At 46.0% G+C, this 13,886-nt stretch overlaps 1 protein-coding gene across 11 annotated transcripts in view; it reads left to right on the top strand.

Moving 5' to 3' along the window:
• CACNA1B (calcium voltage-gated channel subunit alpha1 B) overlaps nt 1-11,956 on the top strand; it is a 505,489-nt gene extending 493,533 nt beyond the window's left edge. For 10 of the 11 annotated variants that reach the window (XM_068249170.1, XM_068249175.1, XM_068249173.1 and 7 more), the window contains one exon: nt 5,434-11,956. In XM_068249170.1, coding sequence (XP_068105271.1) covers nt 5,434-5,958 — 525 coding nt within the window. In that variant the 3' untranslated portion in view covers nt 5,959-11,956. The remainder of the gene's footprint in view (nt 1-5,433) is intronic. The other variant, XM_068249171.1, reaches the window with a different exon arrangement.
• The last annotated feature ends 1,930 nt before the right edge of the window (nt 11,957-13,886 follow it).

Raw genomic sequence — 13,886 nt, 5'->3', positions numbered from 1 at the left:
CCCTGTCACAGCTCAGCACTGACAGAGGGGCTGCAGTGTTCCCTGTCACAGCTCAGCACTGACAGAGGGGCTGCAGTGTTTCCTGTCACAGCTCAGCACTGACAGAGGGGCTGCAGTGTTTCCTGTCACAGCTCAGTACTGACAGAGGGGCTGCAGTGTTCCCTGTCACAGCTCAGCACTGACAGAGGGGCTGCAGTGTTTCCTGTCACAGCTCAGTACTGACAGAGGGGCTGCAGTGTTTCCTGTCACAGCTCGGCACTGACAGAGAGGCTGCAGTGTGCCCTGTCACAGCTCAGCACTGACAGAGGGGCTGCAGTGTTTCCTGTCACAGCTCAGCACTGACAGAGGGGCTGCAGTGTTTCCTGTCACAGCTCAGTACTGACAGAGGGGCTGCAGTGTGCCCTGTAACAGCTCAGCACTGACAGAGGGGATGCAGTGTTTCCTGTCACAGCTCAGCACTGACAGAGGGGCTGCAGTATTCCCTGTCACAGCTCAGCACTAACAGAGGGGCTGCAGTGTTTCCTGTCACAGCTCGGCACTGACAGAGTGGCTGCAATGTCACAGCTCAGCACTGACAGAGGGGCTGCAGTGTTTCCTGTCACAGCTCAGCACTGACATAGTGGCTGCAATGTCACAGCTCAGCACTGACAGGGGCTGCAGTGTTCCCTGTCACAGCTCAGCACTTAGAAGGGGGTGTTTCCTGTCACAGCTCAGCACTGACAGAGGGGCTGCAGTGTTCCCTGTCACAGCTCAGCACTGACAGAGGGGCTGCAGTGTTCCCTGTCACAGCTCAGCACTGACAGAGGGGCTGCAGTGTTCCCTGTCACAGCTCAGAACTGACAGAGGGGCTGCAGTGTTCCCTGTCACAGCTCAGCACTGACAGAGGGGCTGCAGTGTTCCCTGTCACAGCTCAGCGCTGACAGAGGGGCTGCAGTGTTCCCTGTCACAGCTCAGCACTGACAGAGGGGCTGCAGTGTTCCCTGTCACAGCTCAGCACTGAGAAGGGGGTGTTCCCTGTCACAGCTCAGCACTGACAGAGGGGCTGCAGTGTTTCCTGTCACAGCTCAGCACTGACAGAGGGGCTGCAGGGTTTCCTGACACAGCTCAGCACTGACAGAGGGCCTGCAGTGTTTCCGGTCACAGCTCAGCACTGACAGAGGCGCTGCAGTGTTTCCGGTCACAGCTCAGCACTGACAGAGGGGCTGCAGTGTTTCCGGTCACAGCTCAGCACTGACAGAGGGGCTGCAGTGTTTCCTGTCACAGCTCAGCACTGACAGAGGGGCTGCAGTGCTTCCTGTCACAGCTCAGCACTGACAGAGGGGCTGCAGTGTTTCCTGTCACAGCTCAGCACTGACAGAGGGGCTGCAGTGTTCCTTGTCACAGCTCAGCGCTGACAGAGGGGCTGCAGTGTTCCCTGTCACAGCTCAGCACTGACAGAGGGGCTGCAGTGTTCCCTGTCACAGCTCAGCACTGACAGAGGGGCTGCAGTGTTTCCTGTCACAGCTCAGCACTGACAGAGGGGCTGCAGTGTTTCCTGTCACAGCTCAGTACTGACAGAGGGGCTGCAGTGTTCCCTGTCACAGCTCAGCGCTGACAGAGGGGCTGCAGTGTTCCCTGTCACAGCTCAGCACTGACAGAGGGGCTGCAGTGTTTCCTGTCACAGGTCAGCACTGACAGAGAGGCTGCAGTGTTTCCTGTCACAGCTCAGCACTGACAGAGGGGCTGCAGTGTGCCCTGTAACAGCTCAGCACTGACAGAGGGGATGCAGTGTTTCCTGTCACAGCTCAGCACTGACAGAGGGGCTGCAGTATTCCCTGTCACAGCTCAGCACTAACAGAGGGGCTGCAGTGTTTCCTGTCACAGCTCGGCACTGACAGAGTGGCTGCAATGTCACAGCTCAGCACTGACAGAGGGGCTGCAGTGTTTCCTGTCACAGCTCAGCACTGACATAGTGGCTGCAATGTCACAGCTCAGCACTGACAGGGGCTGCAGTGTTCCCTGTCACAGCTCAGCACTTAGAAGGGGGTGTTTCCTGTCACAGCTCAGCACTGACAGAGGGGCTGCAGTGTTCCCTGTCACAGCTCAGCACTGACAGAGGGGCTGCAGTGTTCCCTGTCACAGCTCAGCACTGACAGAGGGGCTGCAGTGTTCCCTGTCACAGCTCAGAACTGACAGAGGGGCTGCAGTGTTCCCTGTCACAGCTCAGCACTGACAGAGGGGCTGCAGTGTTCCCTGTCACAGCTCAGCGCTGACAGAGGGGCTGCAGTGTTCCCTGTCACAGCTCAGCACTGACAGAGGGGCTGCAGTGTTCCCTGTCACAGCTCAGCACTGAGAAGGGGGTGTTCCCTGTCACAGCTCAGCACTGACAGAGGGGCTGCAGTGTTTCCTGTCACAGCTCAGCACTGACAGAGGGGCTGCAGGGTTTCCTGACACAGCTCAGCACTGACAGAGGGCCTGCAGTGTTTCCGGTCACAGCTCAGCACTGACAGAGGCGCTGCAGTGTTTCCGGTCACAGCTCAGCACTGACAGAGGGGCTGCAGTGTTTCCGGTCACAGCTCAGCACTGACAGAGGGGCTGCAGTGTTTCCTGTCACAGCTCAGCACTGACAGAGGGGCTGCAGTGCTTCCTGTCACAGCTCAGCACTGACAGAGGGGCTGCAGTGTTTCCTGTCACAGCTCAGCACTGACAGAGGGGCTGCAGTGTTCCTTGTCACAGCTCAGCGCTGACAGAGGGGCTGCAGTGTTCCCTGTCACAGCTCAGCACTGACAGAGGGGCTGCAGTGTTCCCTGTCACAGCTCAGCACTGACAGAGGGGCTGCAGTGTTTCCTGTCACAGCTCAGCACTGACAGAGGGGCTGCAGTGTTTCCTGTCACAGCTCAGTACTGACAGAGGGGCTGCAGTGTTCCCTGTCACAGCTCAGCGCTGACAGAGGGGCTGCAGTGTTCCCTGTCACAGCTCAGCACTGACAGAGGGGCTGCAGTGTTCCCTGTCACAGCTCAGCACTGACAGAGGGGCTGCAGTATTTCCGGTCACAGCTCAGCACTGACAGAGGGGCTGCAGTGTTTCCTGTCACAGCTCAGCACTGACAGAGGGGCTGAAGTGTTTCCTGTCACAGCTCAGCACTGACAGAGGGGCTGCAGTGCTTCCTGTCACAGCTCAGCACTGACAGAGTTACTTCAAGGACAACATCCTGCTTTTTAATTGGGCCAGAGTTTCATTAGCTGTATCCGTGATAGTTGCCATTGAGAAGACCCATCATGATATCAGACGTCAGGGGTCCAGAAATGACATACTGCAGAGTTAGGACCGTGTTTACTGCAAGCTGCCGGTCACATGCAGAGGAGCTTACAGAGGGAGGAGCTCTCTTGCACATGACAGGATGCTTGTAGTGTGATCCTTCCGTGTTTGTGTTCAGTGTAGAGTCAGAGATGGTCTCTGTGGTCTGGGGGTGGTCTCTGTGATCTGGGGGCAGTCTCTGTGGTCTGGGGGTGGTCTCTGTGGTCTGGGGGTGGTCTCTGTGGTCTGGGGGCGGTCTCTGTGGTCTGGGGGCAGTCTCTGTGGTCTGGGGGCAGTCTCTGTGGTCTGGGGGCAGTCTCTGTGGTCTGGGGCGGTCTCTGTATTCTGGGGGCTGCCTCTGTGTTCTGGGGGCAGTTTCTGTGGTCTGGGGTGGTTTCTGTGGTCTGGGGCGGTTTCTGTTGCCTTGGGGCGGTCTCTGTTCTGCTGTGGGCGTGTCCTATTTTCTACGTGTGTTTTCTGTATGCAGGATTCAGCTTGGTGTGTATGCAATGTCTGTAGGAGAGAATTCTGTCCATTGTGACTAATGCCGCAGGCCGCATACTATCTGCAATGCTCAGCCGAGCGACTCCCATTCACTGCAACGTCTTGTCATCGATTGGATGTTTGATATGTATTTACTCAACCAAAATTGCCAATTGACCAAAAATAGTCAGGATCTAAATAGTAATTCATGGAAATGGGTAGCTAGCCATGAAGACAGTACTCAGGAGGCCACGCTAGGAATGAGGGGCCGCAGTATATGTAGATTCAATATTACGGGGCTGTACATATATACTGTGTGTGTATGTATATAGCATACAACCTAGAGGGTAGTGGGTTGAAGACACTAGAGGGAAGTCCATGCCCTTGTGAGTTTACAATCTAGAGGGTAGTGGGGTGAAGGCACTAGGGGAGGAGCCTGCCCTTATGAGCTTACAATCCAGAGGTAAGTGGGTGGAGACACTAGAGGGAGGAGCCTGCTGTTAAAATTTAGAGGGAAGAGGGTGAAGACACTAGGGGAGGAGCCTGCCCTTGTGAGCTTACAGTCTAGAGCACAGGTGTGGAACTCCAGACCTGGAGGGCCAGATCCATGCCAGTGTTTAGGATGGACTGAGAAAGAGAGGAATGTGTTCTACCTGATGGACCGCACCTTTCCTGATTCAGACCCATCGATTCATTTGAGCTGTGTCAAAAATGTGTGAGGACCTCAGCCCTTGTAGGACCGGTTTGACATCCCTGGTCTAGAGGGTAGTGGGGTGGAGACACTAGGGGAGGTCCCTGTCCTTGTGAGCTTACAATCCAGAGGGAAGTGGGCGGAGACACTAGGGGGAGGTGCCGGCCCTTGTGAGCTTACAATCTACAGGAAAGCTTTGACAATTGTCTTTGCAACACTTGACCCATTCAGAGATTTTTCTGTTCCATTGACAACTGTGGAATGTTGGGTTTCATGTTACGTCTTGATTTCACCTGTTCTAGGAACAGGAAGTGAGGTAATTGACCCCCTGGGAATGCAGAGGATGACACCACAGGAACAGGAAGTGAGGTAAATGACCCACTGGGGATACAGAGGACAATACCACAGGAGCAGGAAGTGAGATAATTGACCTGCTAGGAATGCAGAGGACTATACCAACCTGATAGTTTTCGATAGAAAAAAACAAGAAAAAAATATTATTTTCCATTTTTTTCTATGACAAATTTTGGATTGTACCAAGTTTAGGTTAGAGTTTCAGGCTGCCCTATACATTTATGCCACCGTATTTGTATTGCCGAGGTGAATGGTGTCATAGTTGTTCAATGAAGGCTGCATTGCGATAATATTGCCATGTTGGGCCATTAATCACATTAGAAGATGCTGCATGTTTTTTAAGGTTTGTCGATTCAAACTGGTGTTTTTGTTTCTCTAAACTCTCCTATGTTTTTCTCTTCCTTCCACAACCATTGCCTATCTTCTTATCTTTGTGTTTGTGCTCCGTGTAACCCTCTCACGATCCTGCCCTCATCACTTCTCCTTCTTGTGTCCTTGTCTCGTGCTTGTTGGCTCGTTTCATTGTCTTGTGGGCTTTATGTTGTCATGCGTTGGGTTCCATGTTGTGTTGTGTTTCCATTTTGTCTTCCTGTGCCGTTTTGATGTGCTTTTTCACCCTTTCAATCTAGGGCAGTGGTTCGGCTAGCGGGAGTCCAAGACTGACCAGTTCTGGTGCTAGCACCCCATGCCGCGGAGTCCGAAGACAGCTTCCCCAGACGCCACTCACTCCTCGACCCAATGTAACCTATCGGACCGCTCACTCTTCCCCTGTGCACTTTGGCGGCCCCATATACTCTCCCGGGCGTCTGAGCCGGGGTCTATCAGAGCACAATACCTTGCTGTACAGCGATTCCCCCAGCCCTTCTGCCTGCACAGTCACACGCATTGGTTCAGACCCTTACCTAGGGCCACGCCAAGATGCGGACACCTACTGCCCTGTGCCAGAGGACACCCTAACCTTTGAGGAGGCCTTGGCCAGCAACTCTGGACGTTCTTCTCGGACTTCCTACGTGTCCTCTCTCACCTCCCATTCCCACCAGCTCTGCAGGGTTCCCAATGGCTACCACTACACCTTAGGACTCAGTACAGGATCCGGACAACCTCCCAGAGTTCGAAGCTACTACCACGAAGCAGATGAGGATGACTGGTGCTAGCAAAGGGAACCAATGCATTGTCCCACTCTTGCACCCCTCTTCTCCAGAAAGCTAAAGTGACAGAAGAAGGGGTGATGGGGTGGGGCACTTGTTTGTTACCACTGATGAGTTTTATCATCAGTAAGCAGATTGCCGCGGCACAGGAGCATGCTGCGGCAGAGTAGAGGCAGCCAACTTGGGAGACTGAGGAGCATCAGGAGAGAATTTAAGGAAGAAATGCAGAAAAAGCAGGGCGGCCGGAGTCTGGAATCGTTCCGGTCGGAGTCCTATTATGAGTCTTCCTTTTGGGGAGAGTTATGATGCCTCTTTTCTTGAAATTTTATGAAGGATCACATGGAAGCCTGGAGGTTGGAGATGAAAAAGAAAGAAAAAAAAAAAAGCTGCCACTCTAGGACCAGAAAGTGTTGAGGTTACTTTTTTAAAATTATTTATATAGACTCAAAGGATAGAAGGGAATTAATGACATGTTCTTCACCTTTCTGTTCCATCCTCCACAAGCTTCCAAGAAGTGTCCGACCAGTCATACATTCCATCGCTCTCCACCAACCTCCATGCTTAGCCTGGTGACGTGTACTGCTTGGCAGATATTGTTCCTGTGGAAAGACCCACCACCCGAAACAGATCAGTCATTTCACAGCCTCTGCCCATCCTGCTCTCTTCGGAAGTGGTGCACGCGCCATAGACATTTCTTTTTAATTTTGTAAGAGAGTTGGTCTTGGAAAACATGACATGTTTAGTCAAGAGCGTTGTTTTGCTGGTATGAGACACCACATGACACCCCGGCCACCACGGCACTCCAAATCTAACTTGAGGTTCCCTCAAAAGAGATGCCAAGCCAACAGATGACCCTCGTATGAGTCTAGTGGTGCCTGAGTGGCGGTAACCTTGCCTGCTGGACAAAAATGATGATAACCCTTTAAACAAATGTTTCTATTGTGTGTCTGTGTGTGTGCTGCTAATATGATATGTAACTCTTTCAGTGCAAGGGGAGCCCCCCCCTCCCAAAAGTGAGAGGGGGGCTGTCTCTGCGCACCAGTCTGTTCACTGTCCTGAAACTCACCAACGAGCCTTTTTCCTGTCCTTGGCATAGCCTAGAGTTTGGTAATGCACAGGTGTGAGTATGCATGTTCTTGGTTAGTGTGAGTTTTGCACATTATTTGAAGTTGCACTAATGTGTATTCCTAGTGGGTTACTCTTGTATTTTTGTTTTATTTTTTTATTTTAAATGTATTTAAAAGGTCATGTTTGGGATCCGATGATTGTTGAACGGTTCCCAGTCTCATTCTCTGTGTTTTAAGGTCACGTTTTTTGCACTGAGCAACCCTTGAAGATGGCATCGCCCATAGCAGTCTGTATGTTCCTTCCATTTTCTACTAATAACAGCAGCCAGTGCTATAATGATTGTACGATCTTACACGTGGGCTGCTGAGCATTTCCTGTGCCATACAACTGTTCGGGCAGTAAGATCTCTGCCCCAGTGCCAAATGAGCATGTTTACACGCCCGGTGTCCAAACCACTACAAAGTCCAGCCACAATTCAGCTGTCCAATGGCAATAAAGCAAGTCCATGAAGGGGGCAGATCATATCCTGTTAGTGTCATGTGGCCTTTGCAGTCATATGTAGCATATTATAGAAAACACAAATAAGGCAAGCACAAGAGAATAGACATGTACGGTGGGCATGACACAAGGAATATAGTAACCTGTGCATATAACGTTATAGTAATCTACTTAAAGGGCAAAGCTGATTTTCCAAAGACCTTTTCGGAGATCGTATTAAGATGCAGCGATAGAAAGTGTCATAATTTATATGTTGTAGAATGTGACCACGGTGACAGCTGACTCTTATCTGCCCGCGAAGGGGAATTTCTCGGTTACGTCCTGTCGTCAGTAGAGTTAAGTCTTTGTTTTAGTTAACCGTATATAAATATATATAAATATATAACGCAGCGTTTATGAACTGACAGATATGTCATTGACTCCTTGTGGAGTTATTTTTTATTTATTTACGGAAATATATTTGCAGAAATATATCTTAGACTCCTGTCTCGCACAATATATCACAAAGCTGGATTGCAGGTAGGTGGAAATGGTAAAGAGTTAAAAGAAAATGTGAAAGGATCAGTTTTTCTTCACATACAAGGTACAATGCTACACGTCTGGTTTGCGCACTGTTGCAGATGTATTACCACGTGTCATTTCATTGCTAAGTGCCTACATTTTACAGAGGACAGTCTGGCCTGCACCAAACCTCTGCTGGGAGTTTTCTTATCTCATGTCCCCTTCCTGTAAAGAACTCCGTTCATAGTTTTTGTTCTATATTATTCAGTAAGGACTGAACAAACAAGGTGAGCTTTCAGACTATACCTATATTTTTACACGATATATAAAGAGATTAGACAGTGTTAAGCTAACCTCACTGCACCATTTCAAGCTACTCTTAAGTCGGTGTATTGAAACACAGCCTCCAACACCCGAAGGCTAAAAGTCTATCGGACGATTTAAATTAGGCATTGTGTTACCAATGAACACCCAAACTGTCATTTACTACATTAGGATACAACAGTTTTCCAGTTTTATTTCTGACGAGAGATTCTCTTGGGATTTTTTTCAATGTCTTACACCTAAAACGTTACTGAGGTTTATCAGAATCCATCAACGTCACAACTGATCACAAGCAATGCTAGTTTTTGGATCATCCGAGTTACTTCTTACAAGTCTTGGTTAATGTGAAAGTACTTATATTGCAGTCCATAGGAAGCAGGTTAAGATAACCAAGTAAGGAGAAGAAAACGTCGTCGATATATCGGCACTTTTTGCGGTTTCTCTTTAGGAATGCTAAGACGTAGGAGTTTTCCTCGAATGTAGGCAGACATTTCATTCCAGACGTATTTGCATGTTTATTACTGTTCATCTAACTGAAAAGGGCTTTTGAGTCTCAGTTGCGTGTAACGCGCAAATGATTGTTGCATTCGCAGGATTGTTTTGCTGCGACTAAATATAAGATGAAAGATTTTATGTATTGATGATAAGATGAGGGTAAGTGTACTGTATGTAGTACTACAGGCTGTGCTCCTGCCAAAGTAGCCCCCTTTTTCCTCTTTCTAAAGAATTTGTATTACTGTAGGTTGCAAGCGCACCAAATGTGAAGGTGTCGAGGAAAGTTTGTGGACTGCTGTGAAGATTTGAGGTTGTTCCATTATGCTTTGGAATACCATTTCAAGCAGATATTAATAACATTTAGTGCAGAAAGGTTCAAACGTTTAGAACAAACTGAAGCCTACAAACTTGGGTGTCCCGGACTTGCCGGCATGTAGCACTCAACTTTGGATGGCGCCAGTCCAACTGTTTACTATCCAATCCTTCAAAATGCTCACTACTTGCTGGTGCCTCTGCATGTCAATGGAATTGCCTTTCCCACAGGGCTATGCAAGACATTTATCAACACATGCCAAGTATGCCAACATCCATCCAACGCTATAAGCCTTCCTGGGTGATTCAACACATTTTTGAGGCTTATAGATAAATGCGACCAAATGTTTTCTACATTTTTTTAATTCTATTTTCCCCAAAACTGAAATAAATAAAATGGGCACAACTTTCATGTTTTCAGAAAAAGAAATGTAAAAATTAATAAAAAAAAAAAATTACAAACAGAAAAAAGCATCTTGTGCAGAAAGCATGGAGCGCTCACGCTGTGCAGAATTGCAACGTTGTTGTTTTATATACTGAATTGTACGGCCTCCGTTGTCACCCACATAGCCACACCCCCATCAGTAGCCCCTCCCCCGGGTTGTAAAGCATTGTACTTTAGGAGAGTTTGTGTTCACACTGTGCTGGAAGTCTAAGTGAAGTACCCACGGAAAGACAGATAGCGGAACTCTACCAACGAACGATCATAAGCGCCGTGATACGAGCAACAAACGTTCCGCAAATGATCAGATCATTAAATGAAGCAGGACGTTCCACTGATTCAGAAAAAATATCGTTTTCGTTGAACGATCATTTCCAATGTGATCTTCCATCATTACGGTCTTTTAAAACGAACGATTGTTGCCGTACATCTTCCGTCGTTTGCTGGGGTTTTCTTTGTAACGATAGTTACGCGATGTTGGCTGGAACGTTCGTCTGTCAGAGTGACAGAGGGAATCTTGCTGTGGGTCCCTTACACACCCCAATGAGTTCTGGGTCACCATGAGCTTGCTGGTTGGTCTGTGCCTTGCTGTGGGTATGGAGCTGGCTGTCCAACTAGCTGAATACACAACTTATGTTACTGATGGAGTCAGCATAAAAATTCTCTGCATCAATGTTACATTTTTTTCAGAAGAAATCTAGTAAAGAGACAAGCTTGGAATGAACAGGCTGCATGCCATCTGATATGGAATATAGAGCGGGTTGTAGCTGCCACCTGTGTGTTTCATGTCTCTCCAAGTTATGCCGTTCCCTTACAACTCTCCCTCTGCTGTCATTCATGATCCTGGTGCATCTTCTCATTGCATGCGGGACACATATAACCACAGGTGATACGTGGTCACACCCTGCCGGGTGACATACACACCTCTGCAAACTCCTGAGAATGACTCATTTACCTGAACAGCCCCGTCCATGTTTGATTATAATGTCTGTGAGTCAGAAATTGTCTAAAAATGCAGCCAGTCCTCAGAGCATCCTCATCCTGGCATCCAATGCAGCCCCCCATTATAAATAACACCCTATTCTTATTCCCTGCACCCCGGGAAGCCCCGCCCCTCATGCCAGGCCCGTTCATCTGACATGTTCTGGGCCTTCTATGCTTCATGCTACGCGGGTATTTTGACATAGCCTCATCTTCCCATCTCTTTCAGACTTGGAAAACGATTCATGATTTTTATGCTCAATATTAAAGTTTTCCGGCTCCTTCCATAGCAGTTGGCAGCTGTGGTAGACAGTTAGTTGAGGTTTGGGGTGAGCTGTGGACGGAGGAGGTTTATGGATTACTTGCTGTCTGACTTGTGGACAGCCGTCCGATTAGAAGTAATATCTACAGATTGTACAATAGGAATGAATACTCCTTGCTTTGCATTTTGGGTTCCACATCTTGTGTACATTGCCACGATGTTTTGTGTACGAGTCAGACTAACCCTAGCCTGCTGTTTTCAAGCATGTGCTGAACTACAAGTGCCAGAAGGCCCGACTGTGTCAGAAAACATGAAAGGTTTACTAATACTTTATTTTCTGGTTGAACTCGATGGACGTATGTCTTTTTTCAACCCAAAAAAACGATGTAACCAATACGAAAATTAAATGAACAAAATAGCAATATTCTGTATTCTGTAGCAGCCAGAAATTGTGGCATAAATGTGACAGCTTAAAACCAATGAAAGGAGAAATAGAAGTAGATGATCTATCCTGTTGTCATTATCATTAGTTACATTATTAAAGAAAACCTGAACTGAAAATTAAAAGTCAAAATAAGCATACACAAGTCATACTTACCTCCCATGTAGTCTACTCCTCAGTGTCTTTCTCCTGTCCCACATCCTGTTTGTTCACTGTGATCAAGGGAATTTTCCGTCCTCCATTTTGAAAATGGCCATTACCCCATAACAGCTTTCTGGTCAGCACACAGTTAAACTGTAACATCGCCCACTTGAGCCATAGGGAAACATGGACATTACCTGGTATATCAGTTTTCCTCTCAGCTATAACTGACAGCAACTGATATTTTACTGACAGCAACTGCTATATTTCAGATCTGACAAAATATTGTCAGAACTGGAAGGGATCATTATCAGAAGAAAATGGTGAGCTTCTCAGAGGAACTGATGGCAAGGTAACTATGTAATGTTCATTTGAAGTTACCTCGTGTGTTTATTTTAAATATTTTTACTCAGTACAGGTTCTCTTTAACATTGCTACGATTATTGTTATTAGTATTATTATTTTGTCCAATGTATTAGAGAATTAGTTAAAGCTAGTTTTTATTACTAACTAATATAATAACTATTATTATTAATAATTCTTATCATCATTTTTTTTTCCAAAATATTTTTCTGTAATTTCTTCATCCTATATTCCTCTAATATCATGCTTACATCTTATAATCTTACAATGACAATATAGTACATTTCATGTAAATCTACCATCATCTTAATAAGAATATCAGATGTCTTTTCTAGTAATGATAATAACATTTATTATTTCCATTATTACTATAATGATGCGAATAAGAACTATGATTTTGTTTTATGACTTTGAATACAGTGATAACACCAACTCTTATTTTTGGTGTGAGAGTATAAATACAAATGATTACAATGACGGGAGTTATTAGCATGAATGTGTAGGGTAGTTGTTACAGATCTCTAGACACAGATTCCCTGCCCCGGTCCTCACGGAAGGGACATTCCACCACTTTCTGCCCTGTGTTATGTCATGTGGACATGATGTCAGCAGAAATCGGGACAGCTGGAACTCAGGCAGCAATAAAATCCCAACTATGACCAAAACAAAGCTAAAATTCCAAGTTCACCTATTTCCCCACAACTTAGGAAGGTAGATGCAGATATTAGTAGCTAACTGTTTTCTGTTGGTTTTCTGACACTTGCTGCACATCCTCTGATATGTCAGTCCCGAGGACTTCTGGAATTTGAAGTTCAGCCTCAGCTTGTAAACTGCAGTCTGGCCATAATTCCCTGCAGCCTCCGGGAAACAAACAAGCCCCTGTAGACAACCTCACTCCATCTCACAACGTTTGCACACAGTTTGGTTATTTTGAGTGGAGAGTAGTTGGGTTTGCACCTCATTGCCAGCAGTAATGGCTTGTTGTGTTACTGTTTATGTCAGCATGGGCGCTACGGCGGCCATTTTGCACCTCACTTATTAAAAAAAAAAAACACAAAAAAAATTCATAGCTTCCTGTGTGCACAGTTGCCACATCCGGTCCTCCACTTTTGATGGTTTTTGCATCCCAAATCCAAACCGAACAAGGCCGTACCTTGCATCAATTAATGTTTGCATGTAAACTATATACATATTAAATTATGAAAAGTGATTAAAAAACACAAAAAAATTCATTACTTGCATGGGGGATAAATGCGAAACATCCTCTTCGTACTCTTTTTGATACAATGTATTCATCTCTTGTTTATTTTTATTTATATTTGATAATAATTGGGGGTTTGTTGCAAAACTTTCTACGAAAAACAAAAGAGAAGGAAAAAAATTCAGGCATTTTGAAAATTTGGACACACCATTTTTTTTCCCTTCGACACATTTAGCAAATGTTAATTAGTCTGATGAGTGAATCGTCCCGCCTGGCCGGACATGTGGCCGGCGGCCGAATCCACAATCACCAATTTTGTAAGAAGTAAGAGGTCCTTGAATTAAAATAAAAAAAAAGTGTCAAAATTCTTTGTTGTCTTTTATTTTTATGAACAAAATCTTTGTTTAGAAACGTCTGTACCAGTTAAAAGTGCCAGTTACACTTTGCCAATGAATAGTGATTAGCACAAATTTGGCATAGATGTAATTTTGCATCGAATTTTGCAATTACAATGATACACCTTGTAGTTTTTTTTGGAGAAAATTGATTATAAATATGCAAAGGAATTTTTTTTTTTAACTGTTATTTTTCTGAGTTTAAAAACCTTTTTCTTTGCGTAGTTAAAATCAATTTCTCTCAAAAACTACAAGGTCTTTTTGAAAAATTATTTTTTTGTCTTGTACTCACTATAATTCTTAACGTATGTAGCAATGTTGGTGACAAAAGCATGTTGGTGCTTTTGCAAAATTATGATTACACGAAATCAATTGAATTTACAAACTGTGAATATGTATAGGCGTAATTGCAAACATTTACGCACAAATTTGCATATTTGTAATTAGCTGATTTCAATTACTACCAATGAACTTAAAGTGAACCTCCATACTAAAAATCTACTCAGCAG

This window comes from Hyperolius riggenbachi, chromosome 8, assembly GCF_040937935.1.
Source record: "Hyperolius riggenbachi isolate aHypRig1 chromosome 8, aHypRig1.pri, whole genome shotgun sequence".
Classification (NCBI taxonomy): Eukaryota; Metazoa; Chordata; class Amphibia; order Anura; family Hyperoliidae; genus Hyperolius; species Hyperolius riggenbachi.
This window is presented reverse-complemented; position numbering and strand designations above follow the sequence as displayed.